The 19,653-nt window shown below is 37.7% G+C and overlaps 1 protein-coding gene across 1 annotated transcript in view; it reads left to right on the forward strand.

The window, feature by feature from the left end:
* Positions 1-19,136, forward strand: part of GABRA1 (gamma-aminobutyric acid type A receptor subunit alpha1) — a 190,157-nt gene extending 171,021 nt beyond the window's left edge. Inside the window, exons 7-9 of the mRNA XM_040404912.1 lie at positions 1,779-1,931; positions 11,743-11,945; positions 18,831-19,136. Of these exons, the coding sequence (XP_040260846.1) occupies positions 1,779-1,931; positions 11,743-11,945; positions 18,831-19,136 (662 nt within the window). The remainder of the gene's footprint in view (positions 1-1,778; positions 1,932-11,742; positions 11,946-18,830) is intronic.
* Positions 19,137-19,653: the final 517 nt, after the last annotated feature.

Here is a 19,653-nt window from a genome sequence, read left to right on the forward strand (position 1 = left end):
TATTAATCGCAGTGTGATTACAACTTAGATCTGAGTTCCTAATGGTTGTATTGCTAGAATTGACGAATATAACAAATATAGCACTATATTCTCAATCTTCGTTATATTCTAGCAATACAACCATTAGGAACCCAGCTCTAAGTTGAATTCGCAATGCGATTAATATAACCTGTATTATTCGCATTGCGACTACAACTTAGTCAAATTTGTGACACTGCAGCTTCAGAATGAATCTTAGTTGGATGCTGTCCTTGCTTTTTGATAGGAGGTGGGAGGGTATGATGCTGATTGGCTGGAATGTGTCTGCTGACTGTGAGGTACAGGGTCAAAGTTTGCTCAATGATGATGTATAGGGGGCGGACCGAACATTGCATATGTTAGCCCGCCGCGGCGAACAAGCTATGTTTGCCGGGAACTGTTCGCCGGCGAATAGTTCGGGACATCTCTACTTGTGATCGTAACCTAAATTTAAAAAAAAAATAATAATAAAAATAATAATAATAACAATAATAATAACTAACAAACTCTGGCCATCATTCTACATTCTGATTCACTAATTTTTAGAAATCAAATATTTTTCAATTTTTGTGGTGCTTTCATCCAACCCATGACTCAGCACAGCAAGACAATTTCTAAAAACCATTTAACAATATAGTCGTCTTCTCCATGTAATTAAAATGTGGGACTCATTTCTAGAATATTTGCAGGTGCATTAGGAGTTTTGTCACATATATCTTTTTAGCTTGCCATTCAAGCATAAATGTCATTATCGTTCTAGGCTGGAAGTAAAATAATGTATTTGAAATGCTCTGTGCATAATCTACCAGCAATGACTAGACATGCTTTTTTAGACAAATTCATATTCTCAAGAGAGAAATGAGTACTCTTTTATCTGTCATCTTAGCTCAAAAACGTATTTTCATAATTTCTTTTTCTAGAGCAAAAATTTTCTTTTATGTACAAAATTCCAGATGACAAATACTGAATTTGAAATATTGGATTTCAGCTTTTTTTTTTTTTACAAACAGCACTGGAGAATTCACATCATGATCCATTTTACTTGAAAGGTATTTTTTTTTAGGTGGTTTTCAGTTACCCATAAATTGAGAAATAATGTCTCTGCATTTCAACAAAGGCTTTTCACTCAGTTAAGTCAGTTTTCTATCCTCTGCATTGATGAGGGACAATCACTCTGAAACAGCTGTCTGCTGATGAGGTACTGGCTTAGCTTTGATCCAAAGTTATGTCATAAAGCCTGTTTGAAAGATCAAACATTGACTTATATCTTCCAATTGGTGACACTAGAGGCACAGCTTTCTTTTCTTTTTAGAAAGAGAGCTAATTTGCATATCTTTATCCCAAGGAAGCACTGGAAAAATAGTAACCCCTGGATCACTGAATAACTAGTACCCCCTAAATCCCAACAAAAGCCTTTCACCCAGTTAAGCTATTTCTCTCTCCTCTGCACTGACCCTAAAATTACCACAAAACAGCCATCTGCAGGGGTACTGAATTAGCTATAAACCTAATGTCTAAAGGACATACCCTTTCCCCAGGGGAGTTTTACATGGCCTATTACTCCTTACACCTACTGGATGCTCTCCACATAGAGAAATAGTAACTCTATTTCGGATATATCTCCCACAACACAGTTTTTGTGTTGGTGTCAATTGGAACTGTGTAATGATCAATGCAATGAAGGGTAGACAATTTTTATATACCACATGCTTCAGTTCCAATCTTTGAGTCAAAAATTCTAATTGTATTTTCTCTTCCAGGTGAATATGTTGTGATGACAACTCATTTCCACTTAAAAAGAAAAATTGGCTACTTTGTCATTCAAACTTATTTACCCTGCATTATGACAGTCATACTGTCTCAAGTATCATTTTGGCTGAACAGAGAGTCGGTTCCTGCAAGAACTGTATTTGGTAAGTGTTTTATTGTAAGAATTTAAATCCAAGCCGTATAGAAATATTTTCTGAGCTCATTACAAAAGATTTTTTTGCCACCTAATGGTTCTATTGCAACAGATTTTAATCATGGGGACTTGCTTCTCCCAATCTGCAGTATCAGTGGCTGAGCATACATAATCAGTCTCTATGGAAAAGAGAATGGAATACTCTATAGAATATGTAAGTGTACTCTATTATATGTATAATAGGGTCTATGTGCACTGTTATATATGCATGTGTTAGGCTTTATGCACAGTTACCACAATTTGAAACTTCTTTCTAGGGACACTCCAGCGTGGTTTATCACAGTGTGGTGCATTATGTGCTGTGTTATGTTGGGGAGTTGCTTTCCATAGGTGGCATTTTCCAAAATATAGATTTTTTTCTCGAATGTTCTTTGACTATTGTCTATAATTTTAAGACCTTGCAGTAAAACCCTGTAGTGTAAACTAGGACTTAGAATATGATACATAATATTTGTAAGAACTTATACAAGGAAAGTGAAAGGATTGCACATAGCAACCTTTCAATTAACAGCCCTCATTTCTAGCATATTTAGAAAATGACAGCAGCAGCCTGATTTGTTGTTATTCTTAACCTATCCATGTTTGGAACTATCTCTGATGCACAATGCTTCAGGGTGTTATTTTTGCAAGTTACCATTATACTGGTATCCCAGCAGCATTTAAATGAATAGATAACTTCACCATGCTGGATGACTGACAAGCCAAATATATTAGGTTGCTATGGATAATACTTGTGGACCCACTGTGCCAACCAACAAAGGTGGTTGGCTGCTGATATGCTAGCTCAAAGACGCTGGAATGAAGCAGCAGGAGATCAGGCAATACTCATAGTCAGGAAACAGGTAGAGTTCAGAATAGGGAGAGTTAGTAAATCAGTGCGGAGGTCAGAGCAAGGCAGCTGAGAGTCCGTTCGAGGAACAGGCATGGGTCAGGTCAAACAACAAGTGTTAGAATCCAAGAATAAGGCAGAAATCTGTGCATGGGCAAACAGGTTATAGCTCATTCACAGAATCTAGCAAGCTAGAAGGACCTACTGTTTAGACAAGGTTATACGAAGAGACCAGCATATAGGAGAGCTGATTAGCTAATTAGCCAAGCAGCTATCTGTATGTACACATATACAGAAAATGCTATTAATCACTGATAACACCTGCCCGTGTACTGACAGCTGTTTATGGGGGTGTTCTTAAGTTACAAAAAGCAGAGACATAAATGTATACATTACACATTTTAGTAAATCTTTTTCCACAAAACTATATGGTGACAGATCTTTTTTAAATGTAGCACTTGAAGAAGTGCGGAGGGATAAATAATAATAGATATTGGATGTATTTGGATTGATCCAATAAAGTAATGGATGATTAAAATAAAAAATACCTCCCCAAATTTGTGAAACAGTACCCGGAACTAATATTTGTCAGGATTGCCCTTAATATATAGGCAAATTCGGGAATATTGGTAACTAAGCTTTATGTACGCATTATTATATTATATGATACAAAAAAATACAGTACATAAAATTTTACGTTTGCATCAGATGCATAACTTAAAGCTTCAAAATCTGTAACAGGGCTGCCACCTTCCACGTGTCATTTATAACACCGGTGTCTTCCTACCAGTATGTGACAGAAAGCACTCAGGCAGCAGGGCATGCATGTGATAGCTAACTCTAAACCCACTATAGCTACACCTCTTTATTGTATGGTATATTTATATATGTTAATTAAAGGCTAATCTTTTATTAGGAGGGATACATAATAATTTTCCTATTATATGAAGACCAACTTCATATAAACATTTCCTAACTGGACCAGGCAGATATTTACTATCCCCTAATTAGTAAATTCCACCACTATTGTTGTTCTCTATTCATTAGTATTTCCTTGTATTGATGTAGAGGGCGAAAAAAAAAAGCTGTACAAGCAGTTTTGCTATTCAGCAGAATATACTGTATACTTATTATAATGTTATTTGTGCATTTGACATTTCCCTAGGGAATAAAATAACAGGTTACTAAAAATCCTATTAAATGCCAAAACACATTGCTTGTTAAGTGAGACTTGCGGTCATCAGTATGTTCATGCAATTTTTATAAAGAACGGCGTCATGAAAACACTGCAGTAGATGTAATATATTAATATCTACAGTTGTCAAGGTAACCAGGAGATATGTGAAGTGTAGAACATGTTCCAAAAAAGGTGGATGTTCTGCTTTAAAGAATGTGGTACAGCATTTACACAATCCATGTTCATTAAAAGGTAAAACCTTAAGTAATTAAATGATACAGTACATATAATAATTTAATCCCCCCAATGTGACAAATGACAATCGTCACTGCAATCCAAGGTTGCTTAGTAATCTGAATGCTCACAGATCAGTCTTCTATATGGTGCCAGTCGTATGGTTATATGTAGATCTTCACATTACCTATACTGGTCACAGCCCTAATTACACCACAGAAATTATAAATGCCGTATTCTCCCCCAATATCCCAAAACCAGGCTACATCTTGCAAAAGCTACAAACATGACATATTAGTATCTTAATGTCCTCATTGTCCTCTGAGTCCCTACTGTAAAATCAATTGGAAGGAATTCAAATTTAGAACACTTAACTGAAAGAGAGCCATAATTACCGATCCCCACAGTGAACTGGTTTTAACTTTTTACATGTAAGTATGGCCTTGTTTAGTGATATGTTCCTTTGACACTGGTTACAAAATGATATTATTCTTTAGCTAACTATAAGAACACTGGGGGAGATTTTTCAAAGTGATGCAAAATGGAACTGTCACGGCGGGCGTGCACTCAGTATGACAGATAACGAACCAACCAGGCTCTGGGCGAGAGACAGGGAAGGGTCACCTCCTAGCTAATCCCTGACCTCTTTCTCTGCACTGCTCAGCCCATCTACAGACCTTGAAGGTAGATCTGAGATGTCCCCGTGCCTGGGCTGACAAAACCCTGAATTCCCTGAGATGGTGAAGTGGGAAATAGGAGCAGCCTGCTCGCACAGAACCTGGATGGGAAAGATGACACAAAACAACCAACTAGAAACAACACTTATCTTCCTGAGCTGGAGCAGACAGCCAACCTTCCTTCCTAGCTTCCAAGATCACAATAATGAATATAATCCGCTCAGGGCACTGGGCAGAGGAGCTATTTAAACTAATGACTCCACCCAGTGCACCTGATGAGGGGCGGATCCAGCACGACTCCAAAACAAACACTAAACTAGTGCTGCAATCCTGGCCGACCTCCGCACATCGTCAGAGTGGGGCATGACAGGAACTGGCTTAGTGGCCCATAGCAACCAATCAGATTCCATCTTTCATTTTCCAAAGGAGCTTTGAAAATTAAAAGGTGGAATCTGATTGGTTGCTATGGGCAACTAAGCCAATTCTACTTCACCGTGTGCTGTCCGCATCAGTATGTATGTTCTGTAGCCCCACAAAAAAAATAGAACATGCCCTATTCTTGTCCGTTTTAGGCATTGTTACAATGGATCCGCAAAAAAAAAAACGGATGGCATACGGATGTCATTGTTTTTTTTTTTGCGGACCGCAAAACAAATACGGTCATGTACATGTAGCCTAACTATGAGAAAATATGGGGACTGCACAAAGTTCTGCACACATTACTTAAAGAAGGAGAAAGATTGTGGAAGAAACGTCTAAATGTACTTTGTAACGGACCGTTTCAGCAGACAAGGGGTTAAAATCCGTTTAGGCGATAAGCCCCTTTCTGAGAGACAGGCACAGCTACTTGCAGAATACACCAAACTCCCGAACTGGATACAAAGTAGCACTCCAAACTGGAACCTCACGAATAGCTGCTAGCAGACGAACAGGAAAAGCATACAATCCTGGCAATCGGTCTTCTAACAGCATACAGTGAATCCCCCCAATAACGAGACAAGGCTCCGTGTTGAGGGTCAAACAGTGGTCTGACTGTACTTGAAGTACAGCCTCTTTTATTCACAAAAAACAAACATAGTACTGCCCACAGGGGTTTGAAATACAACCAATCAGTATATTACAAGACATACAATGTAACTACAGCAACCAATCGTTCACGCCCCCAGAGGACCAGAATGAAGACTGTAACATAGGACAACATATCCCCACAATGCATCATGGTTTCCTCCTCTCTGTCCAGACAACCTGAAGAGCAATCCAATTATCTCTCAAGACAAAGAGAAGTCACCAATACACATGCGCAGACAACAGGACAGACATCACCCTTTAAACACACAATGGGACAATGGCACAATGGAAACACACCCGCATATTCCCTCCCCTTATCCTGAGAGGAGACTCAATTATACATACAGTTAAACATACTTTCTACCCAACTTTCATAACTCTAAAACCATACATCACATTCACATAAAAATTACATATTCACAATCAATCCATTCAGGGGAACAACATATTAAAAAATGGCATGAATCAGACCAGGGGTTCAAAAGTTAGTAAAATATCTTTTGGGCCCTGGCTGGCACATGGCTATCTGGCTCAAACCAGTTTTACAGAGCCCTCTTTCCTGGAGACAATGGGAAATAATCAAATTATATCCAGGGATAGAGGCAGACTCCATTGAGCACATGGTTGCAAAAAGACATAAAATACAATAAAATACACAAGGTTACATTTACTACATAAAATAAAGACATGCAACATCTCCCCAGATAGCTTAGGTCTGAGCGCATATTATTGAATGGCGCTCAGACCACACACCTACAGTTCAATTGCCATGGAGCTTAAGTTTTGCATGGGCTGATGATAGGGCCCATAATCCTGGGGCAAGAGGCCAGCAGTCAGTCCTCTCCAAAGCCCAGTGGCGAGGTTGGTTTTGCCACAACTTACATACACTAATCACTCTGGGGGGGGGTTTATGGAGGTATTTTAAAAGTAATGCTACATATATTGAGGTACTCCATGTAGGGTTATACAGAGTTATTATCAGTAGAGTTATGGGGAAATTTTTATTGTTTCTGAGAAAGGAAATCCAACAGCTCTCTGACATGCTATTGTATCAGAAAGCGCTATAAGTTAAATCTTTATGCTATAACACAAATGGTGATGGCATTGTTTCAGGAGCTTGGCCCACCTTATTGCTTGCAGGTGCAGACTGTATTATATAGTAAGCACCTGGCTTTCATTGTTCAGAGATAATTCCAGCAGTTTAACTACTAAAATGCTGTGGTGATTAGTGACTGTGGCATCTGAGAAGTTAGACACTGGGATGAAGTTCTTGGCATGGCAGCCATAATTGGTGTTGCCACATCTACCACAACCCAATCTATTTAAATATTAAAAGTCATATCAGTGATTGACAGCTATCTCTGTGTACATTGTCATAGAGGAAAGCTGTCAATCACTTATAAGGCCACCTCCTGGACTTCAAAGCCCTGAGTGTGCAGAAATTTAAAGGGAATCTGTCACCTGGTTTTATCATTTTAAGCTGTCACCATTGCCATGTTCAATAACTACCTTATTTCCTGCAGTGGTCTTCTTTCTTCATTTCGTGTTGTCATTTTGATTAAAAAAAGCTCTTTTTCTGTTATGCAAATGAAGCTCCAAGGGCGTTTATTTTCATCTCTGGAGCCCAGTAACACCCCCCTGCAATGCCCAGCCTGTCTTAATTTGAAGCCCAAGCACTCCTGATCCAGAAATATCCTCCCACAGCCGAGGCAAACGGTGCCGCCCCCTCAGCTACGTCATCTTCAGCCTTCCAGATACGCCCCCTTATTCTTCATGTCTGCCGCTGGAAATCTGGCGCAGGCGCAGTGCCGCCGACTGCCAACACCTGCGCCATCATAAAGCTCCTGAGGGCAACAGCCTAAAAAGTGTCACTGGGCATGCGCCGAGCCCAGTAACGTAATCTGAGCGCTGTTGCCTCAGGAGCTTTATGATCGCGCAGAAACAGGCAGTCGGCGGCCAGATTTCCGGCGGCAGACATGAAGAATAACGGGGAGAATCTGGAAGGTTTAAGATGACGTAGCGGAGGGGACGGCACCGTTTGCCTTGGCTGTGGAAGGATATTTCTGGATTAGGAGGTGTGCTTGGGCTTCAAATTAAGGCGGGCTAGGCACTGCAGGGGGGCGTTACTGGGCTCCAGAGATGAAAAAAAATGCCCCTTTGGGCACCTTGGAGGTTCATTTGCATAACAGAAAAAGAGCTTTTTTTTTCAAAATGACAGCACGAAATAAAGAAAGAAGACCACTGCAGGAAATAAGGTAGTTTATTGAACATGGCAATGGTCACAGCTTAAAATGATAAAACCAGGTGACAGATTCCCTTTAAACATATAAATAAATAAAGTTATGTTGAATCTTTTCCCATAAATATATATATATATATATATATATAACAAAAATTCTACAGCACTCCAACAAGTAAAAGGAATTCTGTGTTTGTTCACCAAACAGCAACATTTTGGTCCTCTTTCTGGAACCTTTCTCAAGCAGTGATACATAACTAAAGTGCATGGTGCATATAAATAGGGTAGCCAATTTACAACAATGATCCATACAATGATGTGCAAATCAATCCCAAACAACATGATTATAAAGTACATACATAAAAATTCATTAATATACAGTATATAATGCAGTATTATCAGTGAACAAAACAATTCATCATGTTTAATTTTTGTTAAAAAACTATATTAAATTCATACAAGTGCTTAATAAATTATCAGGTGACCATAGTGTGTAAAATAGTGTTCAGGTGTGATTAAAATCATGATAAAAAAGTGCTCACACAGATTGTTTGGACTGGCTGGGATCCCATTGCGCCAAGAGGTTCTCGGCATGGCATACACTTTACTGCGCACACGCAATGCGCGTCCTCACTTCCGTTCCAAAAGGAACGCATGTGAGACGCACACATGACCTCTCACTTTCTTCTTTGAATGAAGCGCAAGAGGAGCGCACACATGATCCCCAGGTCCCGGTCGATCCACAAACTGTGCACATATACACTCACCTAAAGAATTATTAGGAACATCTGTTCTATTTCTCATTAATGCAATTATCTAGTCAACCAATCACATGGCAGTTGCTTCAATGCATTTAGGGGGGTGGTCCTGGTCAAGACAATCTCCTGAACTCCAAACTGAATGTCAGTATGGGAAAAAAAGTTGATTTAAGCAATTTTGAGCGTGGCATGGTTGTTGGTGCCAGACGGGCCGGTCTGAGTATTTCACAATCTGCTCAGTTACTGGGATTTTCACGCACAACCATTTCTAGGGTTTACAAAGAATGGTGTGAAAAGGGAAAAACATCAAGTATGCGGCAGTCCTGTGGGGAAAAATGCCTAGTGGATGCTAGAGGTCAGAGGAGAATGGGCCGACTGATTCAAGCTGATAGAAGAGCAATGTTGACTGAAATAACCACTTGTTACAACCGAGGTATGCAGCAAAGCATTTGTGAAGCCACAACACGCACAACCTTGAGGCGGATGGGCTACAACAGCAGAAGACCCCACCGGGTACCACTCATCTCCACTACAAATAGGAAAAAGAGGCTACAATTTGCATGAGCTCACCAAAATTGGACTGTGAGAAGACTGGAAAAATGTTGCCTGGTTTGATGAGTCTCGATTTCTGTTGAGACATTCAAATGGTAGAGTCTGAATTTGGCGTAAACAGAATGAGAACATGTATCCATCCTCTGATGGCTACTTCCAGCAGGATAATGCACCATGTCACAAAGCTTGAATCATTTCAAATTGGTTTCTTGAACATGACAATGAGTTCACTGTACTAAAATGGCCCCCACAGTCACCAGATCTCAACCCAATAGAGCATCTTTGGGATGTGGTGGAACAGGAGCTTTGTGTCCTGGATGTGCATCCCTCAAATCTCCATCAACTGCAAGATGCTATCCTATCAATATGGGCAAACATTTCTAAAGAATGCTATCAGCACCTTGTTGAATCAATGCCACGTAGAATTAAGGCAGTTCTGAAGGCAAAAGGGGGTCCAACACCATATTAGTATGGTGTTCCTAATAATTCTTTAGGTGAGTGTAGAGGAGGGTTCAAACATATAATAAATAATGACTTTTAGTTAATTCTTATATAAATTTATTTTACCCAAGCGAGCTCCTGGAGGTTTGAGGCAGCGCGCAGGTTCAGCTCAATGCACCGGAACTGCACATGCACAGGTGAATATAAAGACCTTCTGCCCCTCCCACAATTGCAGGCTGAGTATTCAGCCTTCCCTATATACAGTACAGACCAAAAGTTTGGACACACCTTCTCATTCAAAGAGTTTTCTTTATTTTCATGACTATGAAAATTGTAGATTCACACTGAAGGCATCAAAACTATGAATTAACACATGTGGAATTATATACATAGCAAACAAGTGTGAAACAACTGAAAATATGTCATATTCTAGGTTCTTCAAAGTAACCACCTTTTGCTTTGATTACTGCTTTGCACACTCTTGGCATTCTCTTGATGAGCTTCAAGAGGTAGTCCCCTGAAATGGTTTTCACTTCACAGGTGTGCCCTGTCAGGTTTAATAAGTGGGATTTCTTGCCTTATAAATGGGGTTGGGACCATCAGTGGCGTTGAGGAGAAGTCAGGTGGATACACAGCTGATAGTCCTACTGAATAGACTGTTAGAATTTGTATTATGGCAAGAAAAAAGCAGCTAAGTAAAGAAAAACGAGTGGCCATCATTACTTTAAGAAATGAAGGTCAGTCAGTCAGCCGAAAAATTGGGAAAACTTTGAAAGTAAGGGCTATTTGACCATGAAGGAGAGTGATGGGGTGCTGCGCCAGATGACCTGGCCTCCACAGTCAACGGACCTGAACCCAATCGAGATGTTTTGGGGTGAGCTGGACCGCAGAGTGAAGGCAAAAGGGCCAACAAGTGCTAAGCATCTCTGGGAACTCCTTCAAGACTGTTGGAAGACCATTTCAGGGGACTACCTCTTGAAGCTCATCGAGAGAAAACCAAGAGTGTGCAAAGCAGTAATCAAAGCAAAAGGTGGCTACTTTGAAGAACCTAGAATATGACATATTTTCAGTTGTTTCACACTTGTTTGCTATGTATATAATTCCACATGTGTTAATTCATAGTTTTGATGCCTTCAGTGTGAATCTACAATTTTCATAGTCATGAAAATAAAGAAAACTCTTTGAATGAGAAGGTGTGTCCAAACTTTTGGTCTGTACTGTATATATATATATATATATATATATATATAGCAATCTGCTCAGCTCCTCCTTCTCTATTACATGTTGCTTGCAGCTCAAATGCCATCTTTAACGTGACAGGTTCCCTTTAATCTGTAGATTAAACACTGTAAAAAAAAATCCCCATTGCTAGAATAGTTTATTATATATTACCATATAATCAGTAAACACCAACTACGGCCATCTGTGCACCAAATAATATATACCTACTGTAAATCATAAAAAGTTGAGCATATACTAGCTTTAAGAGCTTTTGCGACCAAATATGTTATAGGTTTCTAGGTCAGTAATATTTTCTACTATAAGAGAATAGTACTGTAAATTACTGAATTACTACTCTATATAAAACTCCTATTTTACACAGTTTCATATATCAAACATATAAGTCTCACACTATAGTAAATTTGCTAAGGTTGCTAATTCGTCTTTTGATAACATATTGGTTTTCAAGAGTGCTTTAATATGCTTTGGAATATTTTAAGTACTATCAAATACTTATGCATAATACAATATAATAACTTGACCACTGTAACTGTTTTGTTTGCAGGTGTAACAACAGTACTTACCATGACTACACTGAGCATCAGTGCCAGGAATTCTCTTCCAAAAGTTGCATATGCCACAGCCATGGACTGGTTTATAGCAGTGTGTTATGCATTTGTATTTTCTGCTTTGATTGAATTTGCAACAGTAAACTATTTTACAAAGCGAGGTTATGCATGGGATGGAAAAAGTGTAGTTCCAGAAAAGGTAATTATATTTTTATATAAATTTATTATATTTTGCTGTATATAGCATGTTCATAATGTATCATATATAGTGTTGAGTGAACCCGAACTGTAAAGTTCGGGTCCGTGCCAAACTTTGCGATTTTTATTACCCGGACCTGAACCCAAACTTTGCCAGAAAAGTTCGGGTTCAAGTTCAGTGTTCAGTCATTTAATAAAGCTTGCTGAAAGGCTGCAGGGCAGCCAATCAACAAGCTTTTAAGCTGTGTGCCCTTAGAAGCCATCACAGCCATGCCTACAGTATGACACAGTACTAAAAATGTAATTTATAAATAATAAAAATTATCATTTTAGATATTATAACTTTCAGATACCTAATTAAATATACACAATTCAATAACCCACAGCACTCCCAACTCTAATGAATTCAAATGATTTTATTCACCTATGTTAAAGAGGCACTCCCTGTATTTAAATGTTCTGGTATACATAATTGTTTGTTTAGCACACTTACATATTGTTTTAAGGATGCATTTTCAGCCTCTGTTACTTTTGCCAGTTTCATCATGTACTATCCGATGAGACTTGTTGAATCCCAGATCATCTGATGTGCGAACAGAAAGTCAAGTTCTTTATATGGGAGCTTTAATGTCAGTCTCATAGGGATGACTAGAGAAACAGATCTAACTGTCAAAAGTTAAGCAATAAATTGATATGTAAGTTTGTTAACCCTTTGAAAGGATGCTGTGGGAGTTTTTTTTATTGATGGCCTATCCTCAGCAGGATTTTATTTTATTTTTTCATTTTTATTGTGGCTGTTTAGCTTGAAGTAAAAATAATGTATTTACTGTACTTTAAAGGGGTTGTGTCACTTCAGCAACTCGCATTTATCATGTAGAGAAAATTACTACAAGACACTTACTAATGTACTGTGATTGTCTATATTGCTTCCTTTGCTGGCTTGATTCATTTTTCCATCACATTAGACATTGCTTGTTTCTATGGTGACGACTAGTGATGAGCAAATTTTTGTAAAATTCAATTTGGCTGCTTCGCCAAATTTTACAAAATGATGAATTACTTAGATTGCGCCGTTCCCCGTCATTATACCCCTCAGATGCCACATTCATCACTTACCATGGCATCTGAGTTTAATATTAAAGTGTATAATAAAAAAAATTACATTAAATCATACTTAATTTATTTGATCGTAAAGATCCTGCCGTCATTATCTTGATTGAAGATCCAGTGCAAAATCTTGTGTTGCCTATGGTGATGTCACCATGTCTGCTGGCAAGGTGACATCATACGCACGGGATTTTACAAAAATTTGCTCATCACTAGTCTTAATTATAGAAATAAGCAGTGTCTAATGCGATGGAAAGTATGTTATTTTTTTAAATTTATTTATAACCCATTTCAGTGAAAATCGATTTGGTACCATGAAGCATGAGGAAATTCAGCTTTGAGGTGAATCAAATTTTCCCTGAAATTCAGATCAAAGTCAATGCTCAACACTAGTTACGACCACGCTGCAATCCAGCAACAGTGGTCGTGCTTGCACACTATAGCGCTAGTCTATGCAGACTCCCATGGTCCTTGTCTGCCAGAGAGCCGAAGCTTTTCCTATAGTGTGCAAGCACGGCCACTGCTAGTGTTCATTTTAGTTAATGCCACAAAAATAAATAAAAATAATAATAATTAAAAAAAATTCCTGTGATAAATAGAGAAAAAGCTCAATTCTGGGATTGCATTTTAATATGGAATGGCTGATGCATCAAACTATGCAGTAAAATATATTTCAAACACAGAATGAATTAAATATAGATAACATTCCAATGACATATAATAAAGCCTAAACTACATGGGCAATTTTGTGATAGTGTGACCATACTAATAAAATTAGACATTTCATTTAAATATTTTTGAGATTTATTAAAGTGCATGCTGGACCCATGATTTTGCTCTTGTAGAAAAATGTCACTGATTTTGTGCAGTTGGTTCTAATTATATCATTTAATACATGATAATATCATTTAATTTTGAGAAAATTGGAAATAGACACTCAATAAGTGAATTGGTTTCTCTATATTACATAGGCATTTTTGGAATGAACAATCTAAACCCTGGCTCCTTTCTACATGACGTTCTTAAGCTATTTGAACTTCCTAGTCTAATTGTATTTTTACTTGAAATATCTGCAGTTGCACCTTCATGACCTATAGTTTTTTCTATGAGGCACACATCACAAACTGTTACGCGATACATATAAACCTATAAACGTATGAGGGAACTTGTGCAATTTCATATGTACATTGTTTCATATAATGTATCAGCAATTGCACAAAAATTCAACAACGTTGCAGGCGCATAAAAGAGCATATGCGATAGAGGAGAGAGCCCTGGTGAATACAAATCATATATTAGAGAACTAAATATAGAGCATTTACACAATATCATTCAGCTTGCTACCTACTGTAGTATGCAGCTTGCTACCTACTGTAGTATGCAGCTTGCTACCTACTGTAGTATGCAAAATGTAAGAATGCTTTCTATTATCGAGCAAGGATGTTTTAACTTATGTAATGAAATAAATTTATCCTAATGATGATAATGATGATGATGATGATTATAAGCAGTGACAATTTTGGAAAGGATTGCCATTCTAAATGCCAGCTCTGTAGAGGTGAAGCACAGCATTTTCTATCAACATTAATGGAACATTGCCACCTAGTGGTTTTCTCAGAAAATAAATGTGCATTACAACACACCACCGTTTAGTTAATTTAAAACATTTGTTTTAAGTACATTATGATTAGCAGGAAGTAACTATAGAGAATTCTAAAAATCATAGTCAAGGGAAGTGTAAAACCCATTTAATAAATGAGTGATTGTGTAAGAGATGTATTAATAAAATACTAGTCAATCCAGTCTATGTATTCCTTTAGACATACTATTTGACATACCATTAATATTCCATTAATTATTTTTATAGACCATTAATATTTGAAGTATACAAACTCTGAAGATTGTGTTTCTGTCCACACTAGTGTCTTGGGGTTTTTACAGTTAATAGATCAGTTTTTCAAACATAAATCCTGATGGACCTTATAGACAGAGTCGGGCCCATCAGATTTATGTTCCTACAAACTTACATACACTACTAAATATATATAGTTTATTAACTAAAAGTCACTTTCTGAGATTTGGAGTAGAGTATAAGTTTTGCGTGTGTGCAAAATATCAATTTTAAATAATTCTGACTGAATTGGAATCAGATTACATGGTAGGTTCAAACTCAATACTTTTCTGAAGAAGGAGTAATTATAAACTAAACTATAAACTAGTGTTGATCGCAAATTTTCGAATCGCGAATATTCTAGATTTTTTTTCATTAGTAACCTTCATTCTTGCTTGTGTGCCAATGAGAAGGCTGCAATATCTTTGTCAGAGCTTAGCAACATCACTAGCAACCAATAGGAAAGTTGCCTACCCCTCTACTATATAGGAAACTCCCCAACAGCCATTTTCTGCAGGTTTTTTTGCAGTTCTGTGAGAGAGAGAGAGAGAGAGAGAGCAGTGACATTGCTGTGCTCTGTGCTTTCATCTGGATCCTATTCCTTATTCAATTACATTAGATAGTTAGTTAGCTCATATATATAATACAGATAGTTAGTGTAAGATAGTCAGTGTAGGTTAGATAGTGATATAGTGTATCTGATAGGTTCCAGTGCAGAGTTTTAGGTAGTGTGCTACAGACATAGTGCTGTGATGTCACAACAATACTTAATGCCCCAATCAGTAATATCTACTCAGACCTGATAAAATGTGAAGTTGCATGTATTGCTCAAAAAATATGTATATCATTAGTACCGATTAGCGCAATTGCATAAATAATGTTTGGAGATCACGAATTCTAGAATTTGCTAATTTATTGCGAATATTATGTGAAAATGTGCAAAATATTGTGAAAACGAATATTGCCTGTGCTGCTCATCACTACTATAAACCCATAGAGCAAGATTTATCATTTAGTTTGCTTCAGAAAAGCGACATTAGAAAGTCATAAACTGTGTGTTTGTGACTTTTTAGATGCATTTTTTTTCAATTGTCCCAAAAGTAATTTTTACACTGCCATCGCCATTTTTTCAAAAGGAGGCATGGTAAGGGCCGGGGATGTGACCAGCCGCCGCAACAAATTTATCTTCATTCATAGCAGTTTTGTACAGCAGTTTGGAGTTGCCGTAGATTTCTAGACACACAGACTATCAGAGAATGTGCCTAATATATGACCAGTGTGCGCATCATCATCATTCGGTTCATCCTTCAGCAGCACAGGGGTATCAAGGCCAGTTCAGAAAATGAAGAGCTTAATAAATCTCCCCCCATAGTTCTGAGAAATAAAAAAACATTTTCTCTATATCTTGAAATCTTTTTGGCAGATATATACTCATGAAATTTTGTAACTGAAGTTCCATTTACCCAAATTGGCGGGTTTTGGTGGCAAGCCCCATTCAGAAGAATGAGACTGTTATAGAAATTTATGTAACAAATCTGTGAAATAGAACATGCCCTCTTTAAGGTTTCATTAAGCTTTCACACAGTAAATATAAGACTCCAGGCGCAGATCCTTCTTCTTCCACTTAATTTTAATATTACTATCAAATTTAAATAGATAGTTTTAACTGAACTACTCCTGTCTAAGTGTCCTGTCAAGGCTCCAATGTATAGATGAGCAAATCGCAAAAAATTTGATTCTGGTTCAAATTTGCTAAATCAGTTGACCGATTTATTTTGGGCCAGAATCGATTCTACCAGATTTGAAAGTGCTCTAATTGGCCTAGCAAGTAGTGGATGACACTCTCAAGCCTCTTAGGAGTCATATGTTTTTCTTTAATCTTTTACTTTTTCAATTTATTCTCCCTCTCTCTTCCAAAATGCCCAAATCGAATCACCACAAATTTGTATTCAGATGCAACTCGAATTTTTACAAAACTCAGGTCAAACTCAATTAGTTTTTAATCGATTCATTCATCTCTACCCCAAAATATTTGATACAAGACAGAAATCTCTGATAAAAATATTTTAATGATATATTGAGTTACAGTCATACCAAATTTTTACTTAGTTACATAATGATCATTTAATGTTATAGTTTGCATTAATGTTCAGTAAAAACAATTGTTCAGACCAAGAAAGTCTACAAAAAAATCAAAGATGCAAAGATTTTATTGCTGAAAAACGTGAAAAAAAAATTATTGAAAGCAAATATTTGAATGCATTGCAATTGTTACATATCCTACATATATATTGCATTGAAAATGCATTTGCAGCTAGTTATAGAGCAGAAGGAGCAGAGTAGATCAATATATAGTTTTGTTGGAAAAGATTAAATATATTATTATATTAATGGTCTAAATCCTTGCTCTGTCTTTGCTTAGGAGTCCAGTGGTTGGTTAGACTCAGTGATCCACAACCTGCCCTGTGCGAGTATGCAGACAGAAGTATCTGTCAGTACAGTAGCCAGGTTTGGGGTGGCCCCAATGGTACATTGGGTCCCCCGGACACTGTCAAGGTGTCACCCCAGAAGGGTTGCTAATGGTAAGGCGTGGTGCAACCCAATGAGAAATAAGTACAGGGTCTGCAGTAATCCAATGTGCTTCTTTATTGGAGGAATTCAGGTGCAAAACATTATAGGTGAGGCAAAGGGCTGGCTTCTCCAGTCTCCTCCCTGGCAGAAGAAAGGTTTGATGCTGAGGAAAGGCCTGAGCTATGTGTCCCTCTTTCTCTCTCAGAAGGATGGTACCCTGGTCAAAGGCTGGAGAATCATGGTCTATACTTTAGTAGTCCAGGTGGCTCCTTGGATACAGGGCTCGTGACCCTTGGTCTGTGGCTCAGCATCATCATCTCAGCATCTTTTCCTAGTCACTCATGCAAACTGGCAGAGTATTCCCCTCCAAGCCCTGGCCCCTAATTGTAGCACACTAGGGGCTCTGACTGCGCTTCTTATATACCATTTCTAGGTAAACTAAAACCTTCTAGTGGGAGAAGTGGAGTGGAGAAACTTAGCATAAACAATTACAAAGCTACCACTTCTGTCTATCATAGACTTCCATTAGAGCTTCAATGATATTCAATGGCGATGAAACAGCAGTTTTTCAAAGACAAAAACAAGTTTCCAGGTATAAAAACATAGTAAAACCAGACATTCAAAAGGTCAGTCTGTCTGATTTTGGTGGTAAACAAGTCAGGCTTTTTCCCTCCAAAGCATGTTCTTTAAACTCTATGGCAGCTATGGAAAGTTACCAGATTCTTATTCAAAGTCCCAAAAGTCTCTTAGTATTTAATAACCCTTTCCACAGAGCCTCAGAATACAGTGCAAATAAAGAGGATATATATCACAATGCAGTTACACAGTATTAAACTGTATAAGTCAATTCAAGTTAACCCTTTCAATTAAAATGAAAAAGTTTACAACTTTGCATAAGGGAAATAAGCAAATGTCCAGACTTCAAAGTACCTCTGCTCCAGGGCACTATATCAGTCACTGAGTAGGACCATCCACTGGACACCTAAGTCCATAATTATCAAAGATTCAAATCAATCATGAATTATGCTTATTTTTTTCTACCAAAACTATACACAAAACCTCTCATGCTATATAATATGATGACCACATATTTGAATGCATGTACATGAGAGGTTAAATTTAACAGATGAAAAAGAATCTCTAATTGATCAATATGAGTAGGTTTGTTTCCCTTTCAATCAGTATAATAATGTTTAGTCTTGAAATTATTTTGCTAATTAAAACAGAAGGTAATGCTCTCTATGCCATGGCTAGAAGCACATGGCGTAAAAAATAAATGTAAAATGTTTACTGATGACACATCTTCTGTTTATTTAGCCTAAAAAAGTGAAGGATCCTCTAATAAAGAAAAACAACACATATGCTTCTGCAACAGCAAACTACCCACCTATTGCTCGAGACCCTGGTCTGGCAACCATTGCTAAAAGTGCAACCATGGAACCAAAAGATATTGAACCAAAGCCAAAGCCTGCAGAACCCAAGAAAACATTCAACAGTGTGAGCAAAATTGACCGACTATCAAGAATAGCATTTCCACTACTTTTTGGGATCTTTAACTTGGTCTACTGGGCAACATATCTCAATCGGGAGCCTGCAATCAAACCATCAGCACCACCTCAATAACCCATCAACTCATATATCCATGTTCTGTCTTTTGCACTGGGAATTGCTTCCAGTATCTAACATGGGATAATTCCTATTTGCCATATTGCCTCTGTCTTAAGGAAATTGAAGGTTTGCTTATGAAACATAGCTAAAATACGAAAACTAGAGGAGGCCTATGCTTGATGCCACGGTTCCAATGTTTTGGTTGTACAGTATAAGAGGTATCTACTAATCTTGTTTCTTAAACTGAAAATATGAAACTTGACCTCAAGTTTGTCAGATTGCTTGGTGGTAAAATATATAGCAGTTTACAGATGTATCCTGTTCTTCATATATACCACTTATAGTTTGCAGGGATAGGCATTAATTAGATGGTTAATTACATTGCGATACTGTAAATAATGGTATATCATGTGATAACCATTATTGTATGACCACAAATAGATTTAGACGCAAAGCAAATTTTACTATAGACTAGTTAAGGGTTAGCAAGGTTTCTGAATTGCATTGTAAGTGATTTTCACCTAAAATTTTT

This window comes from Bufo bufo, chromosome 1 (assembly GCF_905171765.1).
Source record: "Bufo bufo chromosome 1, aBufBuf1.1, whole genome shotgun sequence".
NCBI classification, from domain to species: Eukaryota; Metazoa; Chordata; class Amphibia; order Anura; family Bufonidae; genus Bufo; species Bufo bufo.